The 22,075-nt window shown below is 42.5% G+C and overlaps 2 protein-coding genes across 5 annotated transcripts; one reads left to right on the top strand and one right to left on the bottom strand.

Moving 5' to 3' along the window:
- Positions 1-449: 449 nt before the first annotated feature.
- LOC119740864 (putative prolyl-tRNA synthetase associated domain-containing protein 1) lies at positions 450-5,492 on the bottom strand. Of its 4 annotated transcripts, none has more exons than XM_038216321.1 (3): positions 5,381-5,492; positions 2,157-2,263; positions 450-1,205 (listed from the first exon to the last, which is right to left on the bottom strand). In XM_038216321.1, the coding sequence occupies exons 2-3, from the start codon at positions 2,247-2,249 to the stop codon at positions 777-779; spliced, it is 522 nt and encodes a 173-aa protein (XP_038072249.1). In that variant the 5' UTR covers positions 2,250-2,263; positions 5,381-5,492; the 3' UTR covers positions 450-776. The 4 variants fall into 4 exon arrangements, with proteins under 4 accessions (XP_038072249.1, XP_038072250.1, XP_038072248.1 ...); XM_038216322.1 differs by lacking the exon at positions 5,381-5,492 and adding an exon at positions 5,242-5,349; XM_038216320.1 differs by lacking the exon at positions 5,381-5,492 and adding an exon at positions 4,810-5,041.
- A 4-nt stretch (positions 5,493-5,496) lies between these two features.
- LOC119740863 (proton-coupled folate transporter-like) lies at positions 5,497-20,864 on the top strand. Its single transcript, XM_038216318.1, has 6 exons — positions 5,497-5,672; positions 9,927-10,959; positions 11,945-12,076; positions 16,172-16,255; positions 18,084-18,240; positions 19,315-20,864. The coding sequence occupies exons 2-6, from the start codon at positions 9,951-9,953 to the stop codon at positions 19,382-19,384; spliced, it is 1,452 nt and encodes a 483-aa protein (XP_038072246.1). The 5' UTR covers positions 5,497-5,672; positions 9,927-9,950; the 3' UTR covers positions 19,385-20,864.
- Positions 20,865-22,075: the final 1,211 nt, after the last annotated feature.

Here is a 22,075-nt window from a genome sequence, read left to right as displayed (position 1 = left end):
AAACAGGATAAACATGGAAAACCAAAACCAATTTCACGTTTTATGATGCTTGCGAAAGTTGCAGTTTTCACCACATAGCTAAAGAGCTCACTGTAGCTAGGCTTATTGCCACAACGATGTGGTTGTATTATCGTGCGGACCTTTATGATCAATCTGAACAGCAACTTCCCAGATTTACATTTTTGGCTTGGGTTTCTTTAACGGGTACCCAGGTACCCGTATTTTTTTTCAATAGGGTACCCTGTTCCTGTACTACCCGTAAATGCACACCCCTTTGTGTAACTGCCGCCAAACTTTGTTCTACAATTTTTGGACACATGTATTCCGAGGATACTGTGCACAGAATTGGTAACAAGGCTTTTCAACTATTTCAAATCATATTGTATGAGTCACTACAATGATACTTTTTAAGTACTCTGTAATTTGAATAATAACACACAAATCTTGGATACTCACATTTTCAGTTCTTATATTTATAAATATAAAGAATTCTGGACGATTGTTAAAACACCTTTTAGTTACATGTGCATGACATCAATTATTAACACCGCAATTAAAAAAGCTTGAAATATTTTACCCAACCAAAAAATACATCAGACACCCTACTATGTTTGCTGAATCGTTAACTCACAGATTTCAAATCTGAACTAACGTGATGAGGAGTATGATTGCGAATACATGCGCCTGCTGGAAAAATGTGGTTTTTTCATAATTTTTGGAGGGCTCCATCCATCATGAATCAATGCAGCTAGTGTCATCTGACGGAATACCCAGTATCATTCCATTGCATCAAAGTTCACCATGATGGGCTCGTGCCCCGTTTCCTTCAGGAATGTCACAAAGTCTTCGGGAGCCATACCCATGGTCTCCGAGTTGGTCATAGGGTGGAAGAACACACGCTGGTGGCCCCCTTCCGTAAAATCACTATCCAGCAAGAACGTCACATCACCACTCTTGTCATTGAGCAAGGCTAGCGGAGTCACGCAGCCCTGACTCACGCCCAGTTTTTCCTGCAGGATGCTCTCTTCAGCGAGTCGCAGCCCACGCGCTCCCACTGTCTTGGCTAGCTTGGCCAGGTTGACTGCACGGTCGTGCCGGGCGCTCAGAAGCCACAGTCTCTTCTTTTTGTCCTTCATGAAGAGGTTTTTGCCCACGGCTCCACTGATATCTTTCATGTAAGGCATCATGGCTTCCATTGTGAACACCTGCAGATTTTTGATTGTAACAGACACTTATTGTAATTGTTCTTGTGAGGATGCAAGTGTAAAAATGGTAGAGAGACTGGAACAGAGCCAGTTTAGTCCAACATTCAAATTGAAATTAAGGTTTCATGCACGTACTGGAGTAAACATATACTATACTGTGTAAATGCAAAATGCACTACTGACCCAATGGCTGTTGCATGTCGTATTCTGCACAAATAATCAAGGAATATTCTGATTGGCTGATCGGTACAAACACACAGCACAGCCATGAGCCAGCCATGACAGTGTGGCACTGCACAGGCGTAGCCAGCGGGAGGGTATTTACCCCCTCGATATTTTGTAAAGACTGCCTTTTCCCCATTCAAATGCCCTTTTTTCAACGGGCTTACCCCCCCCCAACAATTTGTAAATAGTGCCCTTTTTTTTTTTAACGAAGTGCCCTTTTTTTTCTGATCAAGTGCCCTTTTCAAAAAAGAAGTGGTGCCCTTTTTTGTGGCATCTGCCATTTTTGGTGCCTTTTTCAGAATTTCGCACATGTATCGGCCTGAAAAGCACCATATATTGTCCCTTTGTGTGCATAATTGTTGGTTTTGAACAGCGCCCCCATGATGGTACCAGCCCCCCCCCCCCCCCCCCATGCACTGGACGGTTTTCTGAAGAAGCCACCAAAATCGTCAACATTTTTTACATTTTACTTTTTTTTTTCTGTTTCAAGTCGATCATTAGCTTCGTGAATGACTGTTGAATGGTAATATGAGGTATGTAAATGGAATCTGGGGTGGGATAATAGAGGTGAGAAAGGAACATTTTGGGGAGGCCATTTTGAAAGAGTCTCTTAAGACCACACTTTCACGCCGTACTTATGTCTCCAGCGTTACATGTGAATTCCTGATGAGCATGGTAAGCTGGAGTTACTCAATTAGCTAAAAAAAAGAATTAATTTTTAGATACCTCTGGATGCTGAATTGTTTCCGTCTCGATACCGAGTCTTTTCAGCTCTGCTACAAGTTCTTCTTTGCTTCCATGATTGCCACTCGCTGCCATGATGGCCTAGAAACCTGTGGAGATAAAAAAAAGAAATAATTGAAAACAAGTTGATTCTGCCGTGTTTTAAACCAAGTCAGCAGCAGCTTTGATTTCTTGTCCATTTTGGCCCTTAGGGGGACAAGGGACCAGCACAGCAGCTTTTTGAAATTCGTGGGGGGGGGGGGGAGGGGGGGTGCTGGACACCACGCATGTACATTATTTACGTCCATTATTTGCATAATTGCCCCCCTCGGGTCCAAAAAGGGTCCAAAATAAAGCTTTTTTTCTGCAATCAAGTAAGTTAAGTTAAAATTAAGACTGCCACGAAAACATCAATGAGATTTAAATTTTGTCTTAACGGTGAATTCAAAAGAGAAAACCCCCAAACTCGCCTGCAAATAAAGGGATTCCCTGGTGGCTTTACTGAACATGGACAGTGGTTTTCGCGATTCAACTGCACAGTACCCTGGGTTCGCAATTAAAAGAAGTAGGCCTACCACGCCTACGCGTGATTGGCCTACTATTGGAATTATTGGATTTGTGCACAAATGGCGCCGTTTGTTTACATTCAGTGTATGTATTTAATAGCTACGTATGTGGCTCCATCGAGGTTTTCGCTCTAAAGTCCTCCACAGTAATATTCTCCTTTCATTAGTATTTCCAATTAACTTACCCAGATGACGAAAAAATCCCACGAAACATGAACATTATTTTCCTTCCAATTGAGACATTTCACTTCAATATCTTATTCACTTCAATATCCTCGTACCATCCCTCTCAACATTCACCCAGCCAAACCCATTCCCTGGTCAGCTCCCCATACCTCCTCCCCCACACACTTCCTTAATATATTTTAAAGTACATTTTCTAGTGTTTTTATGTGCATTTATTTATTTACCAGTCTGATTTTAGCTTTTTGAATCATTGTTCGTTGTCGATTTTATTTTAACTTTAATTTAATGTTTTTAACTATTGTAAAATGACCATAATTCAGCCTTCGGGCTGCCATGTGTCTTTTAAATGAAATAAATATATCATGAATAATAATAATAATTTATTATAAATATCACAATCAAAGGTAATTTTTCGGAATCGGAGGTGTTTTCTAATCGGGGGTGGTATCAAAAGTCCGACGCCTCATAGGTCCGACGCCTCATAAGTCCGAAATTTCGGACTTATGAGGCGCGTCAGACTTATGAGGCATAAAATTTATTTATTCCGCCTCATAGGTCCGACGCCTCATAAGTCTGACACCTCATTAGTCCGACATCAGAATAACAAGACGTTTAAATGTGTCGGACTTACGAGGCGTCGGAGCTATGAGGCGTCGGAACTATGAGGCGTCGGAGCTATGAGGCGTCGGACTTATGAGGCGTCGGACCTAGTACGAGGCGTCGGACTTATGGGCCTTTATTTGGTTAGGGGATGCGATTTTGTCGGACTTTAATATGAGGCATCAGACCTACCCCTAGATCTATGGGTATTACTTGTAATACCCATAGATAGGCATATCAATGCAAACCATAGAGCTATATTAAATTACTAGAGCGCGAACTCGTCATTCTGCGCGCAGAGACGCTTTGAAGCCGTCCTGGGCGCAGACATTTTGAGTTCATGTGCGTGTTTGTAGAACATGATGAAACTAGATGGATTGAATTTTGACAGTGTATTCTACATGCAACGCGCAAGTTGAACATACGCAAACAACTTAAGTTTTAAAGCGCGTCATTGATGGTTAAAAAAACGTGACGGCAAAAAGCATCTGCAGCGAGTACGCGCGCGTATTGCGCTGTTTGCGTAGAAAAAAATGACAACGCTCATTTGCTGATCGTGCGTTTCGGTTTTGGGCGTATCGGCTTCGATGACGCACCGGTATGGAATACAAACGCAGATATGCAAATAGCCGTACAAAAGCCGTACAAAATGTCTAGGTCTCCATAATAGGTTTGTGCACAAACATGGATGCGCCCAGTAGGCATTTACTACTTTGTACACGAAGTTAGCGCTCTAGTTACAGTAATTTAATATACGAAGTGGCTATCGTTACAGCAGCCGTTGTTTGGCGCCCTCTACGATACTTTATTGATACGCACGCAGGTATATAATTATTTGTTTCCCCACGTTTTAGCGAGCAGTGTGACAGCTCAGTCGATAGAGGGTAGGATTTTGCACCGCGAGGTTGGGGGTTCGCATCTCAATTTTGCACTCGAATTTTTTTCCTTTTCTAACCTGAGGCTTTGGAGGATTTTTTTAAAAGGGAAATAAAGTCCGAATTTCATAACGTTCAAATTCACTTTATTCCTTCTATTTTTATATTTTCTTCTCAGACTCATGTTTTTATAAAAGTTGCAGTCTACCGTAACGATAGAAAATGGGAAATGCGTTACGGCTGCCGTAACAATAGCCACCGCGTTTAACATAGCTAGTATGATGCAAACATGCTGTACTAGGTCTAGACCCGTGAACGTGGCTTGTAAACAACGCCACGTTCACGGGTCTATACTATTACTAGTACATGTACTACTACTAGGTCTAGCGCCAGGCCCGGCCCCTACACGAATATTAATATTCAATCAACCTGCCAGCATGTTGTCCTGTGAGTTTTGGAGCGACCGCAGTATATTTGTACCCCAAGACCTATGCCCAGTACTTCTTGACATACTCACGTTCAAAACGCTAAAAAAGTGAAAGGGTTGAATCGATCCCGATGGTGCAAAAAAAATGATGAAAACGGTCCCCGTTCCGCACTGTCAAGCGCAATTTGCAAGGTGACCGTAAGGTCATGGCCAAATTCTGCTAAATGCACTTCCAAACTCTGTCAGATTTATCAAAAATCTGCCAAATTCCCCAGAATTACTCAAAATACACTATAAACACTTAAAATCACGTGCATATGTTGTAGTATTGTCTTAATTAAGGTTCAAATTAAATTATATAAACAATCTTTAGTCACATAAAGATGTTATGAAACTGTGTAAATTTGTGGCAAAAATAGTTGCGTCACACGCACGATGGAGTCCAGTTCCTTTGCCCAACTTCACCAGCCAACCTGTCCCACATTAAGCAAGGGTTTGTTTGAAAAGATTGAAGCTTCTTTTTAAAAAACAAGTGACTTTTAATACAAGATTGCAACGCCATTTTTTTTTTACCTCCCTAGGGCAGTGTGTCCCTTCATGACCACCGTACATATATCTCTTGTTACGGTGCAAAACATTATAGTGTTGCGTAACCGACCAATGATGACTAGGCAATTCCTCAGCATGATAGACTGTGCTGTGATGAGTGATCAATATGCATTATTCCTGATGGACATTGTACTTGTGAAACAATAAGTGCCGCTGAAATCGCAAGTTCGTCTTTCATCAAAAACAGAGGAGCGTTACTGTACGGTGCACCTTGTCATGCCTAGCAAGCACGGATCCGATTGGATGTTTTTGTGAGGTAGGTCTATATCATTGTCTATACAGTGATTAAAAATTTGCCAGCTGGCCAACATTAACACCAACACTGTCTGTTTATATTACACACGTATGTCGGACAAAAGAATGTTATATTTCCAAGCCGGCTTCACTAGGCTCTGGGTCTGGAAGTGGAGAACAATATACTCACACACCCGGGATTTATGAAGATGTTCATTGTTGTTGTGGGTTTGATTGTTGTTTTTTCTATTTCATGTCTTTTCTTTTAATACTGAACCATCATCATGCGGCTATGGCGCTTTGTGACAAAAAAATTACACTGGCATATTTATTTCAACTTGCACGTATAGTCATGGAGGAAGGAATTCCTCTATGGTACAGTCGACTCTTTATTAGGCCACACCATGACCATATGGCCATACATAGAGAATGATATGCATGGCCTATAGAATTCATGAAATTATCTGACATTGTATGAACACAGTATGAAGTTGTATAAAACCTATTATACAACACCTGAATAAATCCCCGTCATCTGATTGGTGAATTGTAGATCACGTGACATATTATTATTCGGTATAATGCACGGTGCAACCATGCGTTATACCCATGCGTTATACCGTTTCACTTTGCGCTTGTTCCAAGACGCGGTATTTGCGTGCAAAATGCATGCTGGTGTGCGCGTTCAGCGTAGCGCGTATTGTTCCAAAGAGCCAGCGCTACAGCGTTGGGTTCAAACATTTTCGTGAAGGGGTAGTTCAACATCTTTAAAATCAAAATAAATTGTAGTTTATAATTTACCAATCAAATAACGAGAATGTATTCAGGTGTTGTATAAAACAAATAACGAATGTTTTACGTTCGTGCGATGGAAAGAATAATTTCATTCGGTGACAGATTGAATGTTCTATTCCACTCGGCTTCGCCTCGTGGAATAGAACATTCAATCTGTCACCTCATGAAATTATTCTTACCATCGCACTCACAAACATTCGTTATTTGTATACTATCTTATATATCAAGCACCTAGACGGACATAATTATTGTGATAATGGCTGTGTTTGTCGATCACGGCAGTGGTGGTTATTTGGGCTTGATTTTTAATGTCAATATTGGTAAGTTTGCAGGGGTAAAAGGCAGTACATATCCTGAGGCCATGCACGTACTAGCTTTTTCGGTTTCTCAACCGTTGTAATTTTGTTGGAGAAATGGAAAACATGAATAAATCTGGGACTGAGAAACATTTCACTGTTATGACTTTGGGGAAGTCCTGCCTGGCACTTAAACCACGGGCGACGTCGCCACACCAATTTGAAGGGTGGGAGGGGGGAACAAATTGGCCGACGTCCACTCTGTGGAGGAAGGTACATAATGTATGTAGGCCCCCTAGTCAGGATTTGTTTCCGGTTAAAACAAAAAAGGGGGAGGGGTGGGCTGGACACAATCTGACTTAGATAGGCGCTGTTCAAAGCTAACGATAGTTGCGGCATTTTGGCGACGGACGCACAATTTTGCCGACGATCAATTTTGACCCCCCTCCCCCCCCAAAAAAAAAATGGATGTCGAACCCTCTGCCTGCATTGAAGTCCTCCTTGAACTTTTTGATTTGTTTTATAAACGTTCAAGTTATCAATTCCCAAGTCACTAACCCGGACAACTTCCCCCACAGGACTCATGATAATCTCCCCAGAGAGGAGCGCCTGGCTCTCAACTCCTTGCGCTCTCGCACCGACATCATCATCAAGCCAGCAGATAAAGGTTCAGCTGTGGTCATCATGGATCGTCAGCAGTACATTGATGAGGCCCACCGCCAGTTGGATAATCGCACTAACTATACCCGCCTTGACTCTGACCCCACAGGCACTTTCTGTCGAGATATACAACAGGTACTTGACGATATGCGATCACGTGACCAGTTGTCCAAGAAAGCTCACAAATTTCTTTCTCCCTGTGATTGTAGGACTGCCAGATTTTACCTTCTACCCAAGATTCACAAGGCTGGCAACCCCGGTAGACCCATCATCTCCGGTAATGGCTCACCCACGGAACGCATCTCCCTGTTCATTGACAGTTTTCTCAAACCCCTTGTCCCACAGATTTCGTCATACATTCACGACACCCCAGACTTCCTACGCAAGCTTGAAGGAATCAAGGACCAGATTCCCAGCACAGCCATCATTGGGACTTTCGACGTCTCATCTCTGTACACCAACATCCCACATGAGGAGGGTGTTCGTGCTTGCTCCTTGGCTCTGGCCAAGGCAGGACACACGACTCCTCCCATCAGTGATGTTGGCACCCTCATGAGACTTATACTAACGAAGAACAATTTTTCCTTCCTTGGTGAACACTATCTACAGGTACACGGCACTGCAATGGGCACTCGCATGGCCCCGTCGATGGCTTGCCTCTTCATGGGCGACCTCGAAGAACGCATTCTTGCCTCGGCCCCATGTCGCCCTTGGATCTGGTGGAGATATATTGATGATGTTTTTTTCATCTGGACCAGTGATGAGGACAGTCTCTTGACCTTCACTAACCACATCAATTCCTTCCACAGAACCATCAAATTCACATCGGAGTTCTCGGCTCACCAAACCCACTTTCTGGATGTCACCGTCCGCAGGCAAGGCAACTCACTAACCACTGACCTGTATTCCAAACCCACAGACACCCACCAGTACCTCCACTCCTCCAGCTGTCACCCCAGGCACTGCAAAACTGGCATAGCGTTTAGCCAGGCACTCAGACTCAGAAGAATTTGTTCTAATGATTCCGATTTCTCCCGCCATACACAGATACTGAGGAACAACTTGGTGGCCAGGGGTCACAGCTCTCGCCAAGTTCATCGTGCCATTGCCAGAGCTAAAGCTATCCCCAGAAATCTAGCTCTCACGGGAAAGGCCCCTGATGCCATGGCCAAACCCATGATTCCCTTGGTTACCACGTTTCACCCCAATCTCCCTCCCCTTCGCAAAATCACTAATGACAATCATCATATCCTCCATACTTCAGATCGCCTTGCCCGCGCAATCCCCAACGGCCCCACATTGGCTTACAGGCGTCCTCGAAATCTACGGGACTTGATTGTTCGAGCTGAAGTCCCTTCCTTAGATGCATCCCCTCCCACCCAGCATGGTACTTTCAAGTGCAGTTCCAGATGTGTTGTCTGCCAGATTCATATCCAGGAGTCTGACTCCTTTTCTGGCCACTCTTCTGTCACTACCCACAGAACCATTGGTAACATCACTTGTAACACCTCTAATGTCATATATCTCATTTCTTGCAGGGTCTGTGGAGTGCAGTATGTAGGTGAGACTAAGAATACGCTCAAGAAGCGTTTCTATGCCCACCGGTCAACGGTCAACACCAAGAAACTAGACACCCCTGTTGGTCATCACTTCAACCTGCCTAACCACTCCATTTCTGATATGATTTTGCAGGGCGTTGAATCTCTTGGCCATCGTAAGGACTCAGTTCGCCTCAGCAGAGAGAAAGTGTGGATGAATCGTCTTCGAACTATTCAACCACATGGTCTCAACATCCAACTTGGAAATGATTAATCCTTTTCTTCCTCCATTGTCTTCTGTTACAGATAATCCATTTGGTCTTCCTTGTTTGTGTTTACCCATCTTCCCCCATCTTTCATCCCTTTCCACCTCAATACTGTTCCCCCCCCCCTCATCATCCCTTCACTCTCACACTCTTTTGTCTGTTCCCACTCCCTGTGACCTTTGATCCTTCCCCTTTCTGGTCCCTCCCCTGTTTACACAAGACCCCTTGTGGTTTGCCATCTCCCTTTGTTTCTTTGTTCTCTCATCCACCCTCCCCTGCATCTTTCCACACCTTTCACACCTAATCCTCCTTTTGTGTTTCTTCTTTCAGCCCTGCATGTTTGTGTGCACCCCCATGTTAATGTATGTACCTCTGTCATTTCTGTTTTAGCCTCTGAAGAAGAACTTGCTAAGTTCGCAACGTCAGGCCACATTAATTTTAAGATTGTTTTATAAAAGGTCAATTCTGTTCCAGTTTTACCCTTTGAGAAAGGTCTTGCTAGGATCAAATCGTCAAGCTTCCCAATTGTCTTGGGAAAGGAAGAAAAGTATATACCGTAGGCATGAGAGCTTCCAAATTATACATTGTACTTTCCGTTAGCCTTCCTGGAGTAATCCTCCTATAAACAGTGGTGAAATGGTTGTCTCAAAATAGCATGAAATGATAACATCGTTTCCAAACACAGACAGAAGTTGTCAACATTTACCTTTTTATTTTTCAGGTAAAACTTTCAGCCACAGCAGGAATGGCCGGACACGAAGACGCGCAATCTTCGATTAGCGGAGAAAACTCGCTGAGCTCCCCCGTTGCTTTACCGGCTACCCAGGGCAAGCCTTCGGGTCTCGAGCGTGCACAATCCAGATGGATAACCGTAGAACCTGTCATCGTTCTTGGAATGATGGGATACACTTGCATCGCTCTCGTCAAGCCGTTCTTCATCAAAGATAGAATCAGCCATTTGTACAACTACACCGAGTCGAACGATACCCAGTGCGGAGGCCTGCACCCAGGCAATGATACTCTGGGCGACAAGATACAGTCGGAGTCCTCCATGTGGCTACTGTATCTGAGCGCGGCCTCTGGTATCCCTGCCATGCTTAGCACCATCGTCTTCTGTACCATGAGTGACAGACTCGGCAGGAAAATAGCCATGGCACTACCGGCCCTCGGCTTCGCCATCCAAGCCGCTGTGTATGGTTTCACGATTCACTTCAAGCTTCCCCTGGCAGTTCTGTTTGTAGGCGATGCCATCCAGGGCCTGACGGGAGGGTTCGGCTTGCTGTTCGCTGGCTGCATCTCGTACCTGACTGATGCCACGTCGAAGGAACAGAGAACCATGAGAATCGTGATCGCTGAGATGTTGACCTTTCTTGTTGGAGGGACGAATCAACTGGGACAAGGTTATCTCATAACATTCGGTTATCTCCCTTCTCTGGCGATTGCGTTTGGCTGTAATGCCGCCGCACTTCTGTACCTGGGCATTCCGTGGTTTGTGATAGAAACAATCGAGGGCAGTAGGTCAGACCGTAAGGAGTTCCTTGAAGTTTGGAGGAGAATGAAGAGGCTCTTGGAGTTCAATGAGAATGGCCGGCGTTGGCAGATGCTCCTCCTGGATTTCTTCATCTTCTTTGTTGTGGGTCAAACTATTGGTTTCTCATCCATACTTGTGTTGTACGGCACGGCCAAACCTTTTTGCTGGACCCCTGCCACGGCAGGCATCGCGTCGGCGCTTGGGTTCATTTTGTTGTCTTTTGGTGAGTAGTCCCTACATCTCAACCCCCACAAACTTCGGTGGAATTTGTTGCGTGTGTATAAGCCTACTCCACTAAAGCACCAATTGTCCAACCCTTGAAGTATGGGTGTTTAAAATTCTTCAGAGTAATCAACGATCGATTAGGCCTACCTCTTTTAGATTGAGAAACATTAGATCAAACTTGCAATCTTTACCCAATATTGCGTATAAATTATGTGATCGGTTGCGGTGAAAACCAATGAGCATGTATTTACATGTAAATAAATGCGAAAAAAATGAACTTGTATTAGTTAAGTCTTTCTAAGTATTATTCTAAGGCACGAAAATGATGGGTCAAAGCAGCACACACACGACTTGAATTTTTGAAACTGTAGGGAGCATGTTTAGACTAGTCCTGGCACACTATTCTGTCACGATCAGGCCTTCTTCAATGGTAAAAGGATGTTCAGTCACAGGGCAGATAATCAGTTAGGGGGCATGCAGTTGCTTTGTACACTGACGGGCACAATTATTTCTCCATTGAAGGGACCTCGAGTTTGTACCAGTGATCACAAGCAATGTGCTACACCACTATTTATGCAGAAATAGTATTTGCGGCATGTGGAAATCTCTTTTCGGAAGGTTATGTGGCTCTGGTTGTAAAACTCGATGTCTTCAGCAGTTGGCTGCACTGGTGAATGGGGCTGCAATATGGAGCTGGGTGGTCACTGATGCGTGTAGCAGTCGATGCCTATAAATGGTGATCGCTGGGGAGTGGAGATGAAGATGTTGGCTGCTCACTGGGCGTGGCAGTGAGAATGCTGGAGGCCGATTACAGAGGTGTGGCGAGGAACTTTGAGTTTTACAACCAACCGGTTCTTTTCAGAACCACTCATCTTTCCAAAAGAAATTTGCACTTGATGTTACCGCAAACCTTTGCAAAGTTTCAAATTTTAAAAGTATCCAGATTTGTTGCCACATAATTATGTTTCTTCTGTTTTCTCCAGGGATGTTGATCGGTACCAAAGTCTTCTCGCTTTGTCTTGGAGACTACTGGCTGATGCAAATCAGCAGTCTGAGTTTGTTGGCCACTTTAATCACCACTGCTCTGGCACAGACGACATTGGTTATCAACATTGGTAAAGATTTCCTTAGGGCGTATCTTACAATGGTTTTCCTATATTCAGGGTGAGTCAAAAAGAAAGTGACACAGATTAAAGATCTCCCCTTAAAAAGCAATTAAACATGAACACCAAAGAAGTACATGTACGTCTTGAGAGAGTATGTTCTTCCACTCATCTGAAAAAAACCCTAAAATATATCCATGGCATCGGAAAATATACACGTTTATAAAGTAATCAATTTTTATAGCTGTCCATGCAATGCCATTAGAAGCTTTATTGAGCTTAGTGAGATTTAGGCCTACGGATTACACAGGAGCATTCAACTACAAATGAGTTTTAATGATTGAAGTCAAGCTTAAAACATTTTTGTTGTTGTCAGATTTTGTGTTTTGAATATGAGAAACAAGTCCAAATTACAGTGTGCAAATTACGTGAAATCATCACAGTTCAAAGGCAATAAGATGTACATTATCCCTGTTTCTTTTAATGAAATAGACGAAGCCAAATATTTTTCAAAATATTTTGTTTAAAATTCGGTCACTTTCTTTTGACTCACCCTGCAGTTAGCAAAGAGGCAACCAATAAGTCTTATTCATCCATTCATCGCCGAAAGCATCTGAATACAATTCGTAAAGGGTCCTCTTGTCGAACGAAAAGAAGTAGTGCGTTTCGTGCATTCACTGAAGTTAAAAGAGTTGTTTTTCAATGGAAAATCTATCATGTTTGTCGCACAACATTTTGAATTTGTTGTTTCCATGATAAATGGAACTCCTGGATTGGTATCCGCTCCGTTCACAAGTACCCCTCACCGGCAAAGAAAGTACAGTTGGGGGTGACCGACCGACGCCATCTTGCCTGCCAATTTGCCGCCAAGTGCGGCTCCAGCGGATATGTGACAAAATATCGATGAATTGTGCACTTTTGCATAAAAGCGTGAAACTTGGCACAGATGTTTATATTCATGCGAGAAAATGTTTTAGATGTGGAGCCATCGCAAATTTACCCTTTTAGGGGCGTGGCATCCATTTAAAAAAAGGGGGGCGGGACTTGTCGTGCCCGCAGTAAAAATGGTTTTTCCCACTTGTTACAAAAGCAGGAAACTTCACAAAGACATAACTATATAGATTATTAGTGTTTTCCAGATTCGGAGCCACCACAAAAGTACCTTTTTAGGGGCGTGGCAGCCATTAAAAGAAAAGGGGGGGTTTAATTATTATGCCCACTTTGGAAAACATTGTGCCCATATTTCATGAACGAATAAAACGTCCCACAGACGTTTATATTCATGAGAAAAAAAATTCCAGATGTGGAGCCATCTCGAACACACCCTTTTAGGGGCGTGGTAACCATATAGGAAAAAAAAGGGGGCGGGGTTTTCATTATGCCCACCCTGGAAATATTGTTCCCACACTCATAGAGAAATGGAACTTTCCACAAACATTGACATTTATGAGAAAACAAATTCCAGATGTGGAGCCATCTCGAACACACCCTTTTAGGGGCGTGGCAACCATATCAGAAAAAGGGGGGGCGGGGTTTTCATTATGCCCACCCTGGAAATATTGTTCCCACATTCATAGAGAAATGGAACTATTCACAGACATTGACATTCATGATAAAAAACAATTCCAGATGTAGAGCCATCGCGAACACACCCTTTTAGGGGCGTGGCAGCCATATTGAAAAAAGGGGGGCGGGGTTCTCATTATGCCCAACATGGGAAAAATGTGCCCACATCTCATAAACGAATGAAGCTAATTTCCACAGACATTAATACTCACAAGATAAAAATCACACGTGGAGCCATTGTAAACACACCCTTTTAGGGGCGTGGCAGCCATAATAAAATGGGGGGGGGGGTAGTCATGATGCCCCTATAAAAGAAAGTTGTGCCTACCTTTCATAAATGGATTAAATTCCACTCGGACAATACATTCATAAAAATCTTTTCTTTTTTAATGTGAGGCCATCACAAACCTACCCTTTTAGAGGTGCGGCATCCATTTTTAAAAGGGGGGGGGGTACTCAATATGCACAACGTGGAAAATTTTGACAGCGTTTCATATAATAAAATCCACCTTAGATAGCTGTTTAATGTGTTGGAGTAGGGCCGCCTTTATAGTTGGAAGTTACTGTTGGCAAACCCTTCGTTTTCTTTCACTATGCATTCTTGCCTCATCTATATTAACCCAGTTACTGGTTCTTTCATCTGTAGAATTATTGATAACCTTTCAACTGCATCAATATCTGAATTAGGGGTATAAACTGGGGTACCTCAGTTAGTCCAGGAAAGACTAGTGTTACTTCTTCAAATACATTGTTTCCCCTGCCTTTTTTTCTGAAAGACCAAAAGGCATATGCAGTGTCGCACCTGTATAACATAACATTTTTTTTAATGGATTTGGTCGGGGTAAAAAAAAACACTCATAAGAGCTTGATATACCATTTTTAAGAGAACAGAGGTGTTGTGTGGTGGGGGTACACAGATTCATTGAATGTGAAGTCATAGTGGACGTGTCTACCACTTTGTGAGGCGAGTACATCGTGTTGTTACCCAATCTGCTGTAAATGCGGCGCAACGGGTAAGGGGTAGGGGGATTTACCCCCCCCCCCCCTGCCATTGTGTGCTGTGTATTTGTAATTATGAAATCACTCTGGAATTTAGATGTGCATGATAATATAGGTGCAAGTACACACATTGAACAATATAACACGGGTTAGCCTACCGGTACTTACCCATGCTCTTTGGGGTAAGTCATTGTATTACCAAATAATATAGGTTATGGGCCAATCAACATTATAAGAAATCAACAACAAAATATAAAAATTGCAATTGTGGGCACAGTGAGTAGGCCCCTCACACCTCTGAAAGGATGAGTTTGCTGTGGCTCTACATAAGAACTTTCTTTTATAGCGGCATCATGACTACCCCCCCCCCCATTTTACTATAGCTGCCACGCCCCTAAAAGGGTGTGTTTACGATGGCTTCACGTGTGACTTTTTTTTTCTCTTGAATATTAATATCTGTGGGAATTAGCTTTATTCGTTTATGAGATGTGGGCACATTTTTTTCCCATGTTGGGCATAATGAGAACCCCGCCCCCCTTTTTTCAATATGGCTGCCACGCCCCTAAAAGGGTGTGGTCGCGATGGCTCCACATCTGGAATTGCTTTTCTCATGAATGTCAATGTCTGTGGAAAGTTCCATTTCTCTATGAATGTGGGAACAATATTTCCAGGGTGGGCATAATGAAAACCCCGCCCCCCTTTATTTCCTTATATGGTTGCCACGCCCCTAAAAGGGTGTGTTCGAGATGGCTCCACATCTGGAATTTGTTTTCTCATGAATGTCAATGTTTGTGGAAAGTTCCATTTCTCTATGAGTGTGGGAACAATATTTCCAGGGTGGGCATAATGAAAACCCCGCCCCCTTTTTTTTCCTATATGGTTGCCACGCCCCTAAAAGGGTGTGTTCGAGATGGCTCCACATCTGGAATTTTTTTTCTCATGAATATAAACGTCTGTGGGACGTTTTATTCGTTCATGAAATATGGGCACAATGTTTTCCAAAGTGGGCATAATAATTAAACCCCCCCTTTTCTTTTAATGGCTGCCACGCCCCTAAAAAGGTACTTTTGTGGTGGCCCCGAATCTGGAAAACACTAATAATCTATATAATTATGTCTTTGTGAAGTTTCCTGCTTTTGTAACAAGTGGGAAAAACCACTTTTACTGTGGGCACGACAAGTCCCGCCCCCTTTTTTTTAAATGGATGCCACGCCCCTAAAAGGGTAAATTTGCGATGGCTCCACATCTAAAACATTTTCTCGCATGAATATAAACATCTGTGCCAAGTTTCACGCTTTTATGCAAAAGTGCACAATTTTTTCACATATCCGCTGGACTACACTGCGTGTGTACATAGTAAACATCCCCTGGTGTACGTGCGTCTGGTAAAGGGCGACTTCTTTGTCGGCGCACGGAGCCCATAGGCTATAGGCTTCTCTGAAGTTTTAGTCGTTGACATCATGAGGGCCATAATTATGTTTGTCGGATTGTTGTAACCTGATAATTTGCTTTGAATTTACATAATTTACTTTCATTTTGCAGGTTCTGTTCTTGGTTCGCTTCGTGGGATTTCTGTTCCCGTTGCACGAACAGTCCTCTCCACAATTACACATCCAAATGAAATCGGTAAGATTTGAAACCAGTATTTACATGTAGGTTGGCTTGTTGATCCTGTCTGTGTAACATTGATTGAAGGTGATACTGGGAGGCGGAACCTTTATCTCCCGATTTTTGTTTATACATGTACTCGGGTTAGTCAATAAAACTGTAATGATGCAAAGGTGTCATCTTTTTTTTCAAAATCAACTTCTTTTTAAAACTTTGTGGGAACGACATATTCGTTTAGGCCTAGGTTATCTTCTGTGAAAAATATTGCATTTACTGTTTGTCTTTTACTAATGCGCCTATCAATCAAGACGTGGGGATTGTCACTTTTGAAGTGACAAAATCCCCACCCCTCGGGCAAAATTTAAGTGACAATCCCCGACCATGCCCCGACGGGAGAGCGACTTGTCACGTGTAAGAAATTAACCAATTAAAGGGAAAAGGAGTCAGATTTTATAGGAGTGGATTTTCATATGACACCCGGCCAGCACGTAAATTGTAAGCTTGACCTATGACGTATAGGCCGTCAACATGGGGTGCCGGTGAGTGCGTTAATCGTGACGCATGAGTGTGCAGGGGAAGTAGGCCTCTCAAATTCAAACTAAAAGGGGATGCGGCAGAGCAACGACGCATAACCCCCAATAAATAAGATATCAGAAGCAAGAGGCCGTTACCTTTCCTCATATCCACGTGTGTTGTGAAGTAGGTCTTAGTGATCAAGATGTGGTTCTATACAGATTCAACATATAGAGCTCCATGGTACGGTTTCATCAAACCTAATTTCAAAATGCTGCAGCTGAACAGATATACACCATTCCACATCAACGCATTATTGATTTACTTCTGTTCTTAGCCCTGGTGGACTCCCTTTCCTCCCTACGTTACGGAGGGAGTCCTGAGTACACATGTGGTCACAACCGAACGAAAACATTTCTTACCAATAATTTCAATATTTTTACCTTGTTGGAGAAGCTAATTTTACGTCGTAGTATTCTATGTGTCCTTATCTGTTAGTACGCTGGGTTCAGGAATTCCATATGCGATGCTGACTGACGTCAATCAGGAAAATAAACTCGAAAGCATCGTTAAACTTGTACGTGTTTAGTCTCTTTTCATCAGTTTCTCACCGCTGAGTCTATTCTAGTCGTACATCATACCATGAACGTCTGTGCAGCGTGTAGTCTGGTTCCCTAGACCGGACAATTATTCTCGACGCTCATATCACATCTGGTCCGAGGGACAGACTATGCTGCATGAATATGCAGTGCGCACGCGCGATTTGCTTAGTAACCACCCTCATACGCACGCGCACTTACTTGAAGGCGCGGTCGCTAATCCAATGACCGAGCGTGTTTTCGCGCCAGTTACCAGAAACACGTTTCGGCTTTGGTCATTGGTTGAGCGTTTTCGTGACATCGGTTGGCTGGAGTGACGTCACGGTTCCAACCAAAACTAAACAAATGAGGGCGCTAGCGTGCGTGCGCGCTTTCTGATCGTACGCACGTACATCATGTACATGTACATTGTACATGATGCATGCGTACGACGCTGGGAATAAACTGATGAAAAGAGACTACAAACACGTACAAGTTTAACGTTGCTTTGGAGGTTATTTTCCTGATTAACGTCAGTCAGCATCGCATATGGAATTCCTGAACCCAGTGGCCAATAGATAAGGATACATAGAGTATGTAGGCGTGAAATAATCTTCTATAACGAGGTAAAACATAACAAAACTGTGGTAAAAATGTTGGGATGGTTTCATGTAGAAAAGTCTTGTCCTGGACGTTAGTCGTATTGCAATGAAGACGTCGTCCAACCTGGGCTACTTCTGTTCTTTGCTTTGCAGGTGCCGTGTTTTCCATAGTCGGGTGCCTGGAAAGTTTATCCTTGTTTGTATTTAGTCTGGCGGCTACCAGTCTATACGCATCAACGATAATGTTTCTGCCTCCCTTGACATTCTACGTGTTTTCCGGTGTTACCGTGATTCCGATTGGAATGACTTTGTAAGTATGTCTCGTTGTGCAGCTCTTTTTGTGAAGGCTCAGTGTAAATGTAATTACAAATGTAAAAGTTTCAGTCTGTTATACCTTTCAAACAAAAAGTCGCTGGCCAGATTTGAACCGGAATGCGTGTTACATGGGCTAATGCTTTTTCAGGGTCCTATTCAATTTGTCAAAATGACAGTTTTGCCGAGATTTCTTTGGTCAAAATGACCCAAAAAATTATCCAGACAAGAGTAATTTTGACCCGGAAAAGTGTCATTTGTACTCAAATTTATCAAGCCAAACAGAACACGGATTACGGGTTAATATGGACTTTTTAGAGTACATGTATAAATAAAGCACTGATCCAGGCTGATCGATGGTTTACATGCTTGAGTCACACCTTTTCCCAAGCGTTACGCCTCCAGCCTTTCTTTCCATTTAAACAGATGACAGCCTATGAACACGTTTCAGTCGCCTCAGTCTGCTTCTGTATACAATGTACATTCACGAGACAGGATATACAAGACCCAGTCTTTGCCTTCACGATTGTAACGCTGCCACGCTATATAGTGGAAAACTATCCAAGAATTACTTGCAGCCGTCACAAGACTGACTAATTCTCAATCCACTCATTGTCACCCCATTCAATATGGGAATTATGGGTCCCTAGAACCAGCAACACAATCACTGTCAGTGAAAGGCTGTAAATGTTACTTCCGCCACTCTCGCCTGCGATGTATCGCCAACTTCAATGCATATTTAATGGGGACCCAAATGGGATGGGGGAAAAGGAGTGATTTAATTGGCATACATGACAGTAGTCAGGCTTTAATGTAATATACGTGTATAATATCATTAAAGATCGAAAAAAACAACAGATTTTAATTATTTGCTTTTTGAATGTTGCACTTTTGTGCACTGTAACAAATTTCAGCAGAGTACCGGTTACAGCCGGCTATCCACCATAAATATGAAGCTTGCTGCTAAGCATTATTGCTTAGCAACAAGAGGTCATGAAAATGAATGCCTCTTGTAATAAATGTGTTTTTTTTCATGGAGTAACGAAGTCCTTGTTTTTCCACTCGATTTCAGGCTTCTTCAGCTTTACTGGCCGCGACAGAAAAAGTACACCAAGATTGAGGTTAACGTCAATGAGAACTAAAAAATATATATCCGTCTACGCTCAACTTTAATGAAGAACTAACTCACTTCGGGAATCTGTCGGTATTTCTGTACAGGAATTGCTCGCGGTATTTTCCAAGAATGGAATGATGCTTGATAAATTAAAGATTTTTTTGAAAATTAATACATTATGTTTCTTATAGGCCTAAAGCTAGGCAAATAAGCACCTATATCGGAATTCCATTTTTACCACGCTGGTGAAATGAATCAAGTGTTTCATAAGTCTTCAAATGCTCTATCTGTGAATTTACACTATCAAATGTGGAAATCAACATATTTTTGTTGTCATTGTTGATTAGTTTTAATAAGTGGCATCCATCACGATGATGCCCCTCTTGGTTTATGGTTTATGTTTTTCATATCATATCACAAAACATAATGAACAACAGAATGACAGAAATGATACGAGGGATTACTATCAATAACTACACCTAGAAATTTACATGTTTTAACTTGTTTTATTTGTGACAATAAGTGACAAGCAATCTGTGGCCATTGAAAGTGTTCATAAGCGTGCTGTTCGAATCATCACAGGTCAAAGGTATGATTTATATCTCCCAACACTGGAATCTAGGAGAAGAGAGCTACAATCCCGGCAAAAATGGTTGGGAGTCTTCCTGAGCCTGCCACGGTCACCCACTCCCCCGCTCCCCCGGTCAATGTTGTTCTCTCCAGCTGATGGAGCACACACCGCGGAATGAGAGACAACACTGAACGGGGGCCGGGGGGTTGGGGCCCAGCGAGATTTGGCCAGGATTGTAGCTCAATTAAGTTTGTGGACAAATTTAATACTGGGATAGATTCAGTGGCATGCTCCCACCTGGCAGAGTCAGTGTTTGCAGTAGGAATATGAGAAGTACCACCACTGCTGGTCTCCAATTAACAAAGTGGCGTACCACCAGGTACAGCAGATCCACAATTCCTGCACCTATACGTATATTTTAATAATATATCAGTATTTGGATTGGTTTATCATACTAGTTTTTTTAAGGTTAAGCATTGAAACTGATTTATACTGCGATTTTTTGTTGCACGTTTGATGAAAACGATCTGTTTGTTTTCCTTTTGTATGTCTGTCTGTGTCTGTTTGTCGGGATGGTTGTGTCTTTGTTTGTGTCGGTCAGATGGTCAGATCTTTCTGTGTGTATATTTTGTCGGTCGGTCAGTTTATTTGTCTTTCCGCCTGTTTGTTGGTTTGTCTGTCCATCGTTATCTATGCGTTTGTCAATATCGGTTGTCCGATTGCTTTTGCTTTTAAATAACGGGCAAATAGTTTTTTTCAGTTCATTCACTAAAGTCTTGTGTGTCTAATGTAACTTTAAATATGTATTTGTCGTTTTTTAATGAATGGGTTCAATTGGTAGAATTTATCCTTTTCACTCCATGTTATTGTGCAATGTCATCCTTGTGGCTGTCTGTTTCGAATGTTTAATAAACTCGAGTAATAATAATAAAAATGACATTATATTTATCTATAAAGTTATACATTTGATTTGCTGCAACGGTCTTTCTTATATTTTTTAAAAAAAAGTATATGGTAAAATAGAAATAGGACGGTAGTTACTTAATGGATCGTCACTTTTGTATATCAGAATAACTTTTAGCTATTTTCAAATCAGTAGGTAATTTTCCTGATTCGAAAGAGGTGTAACAATTGTTGTCAAAGGATTTAGGATGTACGTTATATCTTTAATAGCGTGATGATCGATCTCATCATGTTTACAAGTTTATTTATACAATAACGAAGTTCTTCGCGTTGGTATTGGGGTCACGTCAGGAACAAGGAATTAGGAAAACATCACCAATACACTCAACCAAAAAAAGAAAGTCCCCCCCCCCTCCAATACTTTTTTGTCTAACTCAAAAACTACTGAGCAGTCTCGCTCAGATAACGACTAATCAGTACAGAAATTCTTTAGCAATCCAGCCATACACTTTATTTTGTCCAGATGCATTTTGGGGTTAAACCAAGACTGCCCAGCGCAGGGCTTTTGTGGCCCTAAATTAATGAGAACCTGTGCAGAAGTTTGCATTGAAAGAAACGGGGGCATGTTGAAGGACACTGGGGTTAGGTTAGGACAGGGATAGGCAGAAGCCTCCAACTGTTAATCATTGAAAAAAATGATTTTGGTCTTTACGTATATGGTCTTTGTTCTTATTTTGTAGACATGCACACTGTGCGAATAGACCGGTGGTGCAAATCCATTTCTGACATGGTCCGTTGTACAACTGTGTGCTCAGTCAATCATCCGTGACGGTAGCATGGACAATTCACTCTCCCATATTATGATCCAAAAATACAAAAGTAGCATATCATCGTACTCTCGCATGCGCAATAATACCAGTGAGTCCATATTTCATGGCGTGGGATATTCACGCTACACCAGCTCCGCGAAGGCATTATTGTGCTACAATGACAACCTCGTCCCCAGGGTATCGAGCAGTACGCGGCCACTACTACCTGCTCTCTCACCCTGGTATTGGATCATTTGCATGTGCAAGGTTTTTGCACGTATGCAAATGCGGAATAGTCTGGTGCCTGCTGTGCATTAGGCCTACACTTGTTTTTGCATGCGGTGTCTGGGGTAAAAACAGATCAGTTCGTAACAGCGCGAGTATGGCGTGACTTTATACGAAAACACGATTTTACTTCAATTAAACTGTTACTCTT

This window comes from Patiria miniata, unplaced genomic scaffold (genome assembly GCF_015706575.1).
Source record: "Patiria miniata isolate m_02_andy unplaced genomic scaffold, ASM1570657v1 HiC_scaffold_5, whole genome shotgun sequence".
In the NCBI taxonomy this organism is placed as follows: domain Eukaryota; kingdom Metazoa; phylum Echinodermata; class Asteroidea; order Valvatida; family Asterinidae; genus Patiria; species Patiria miniata.
This window is presented reverse-complemented; position numbering and strand designations above follow the sequence as displayed.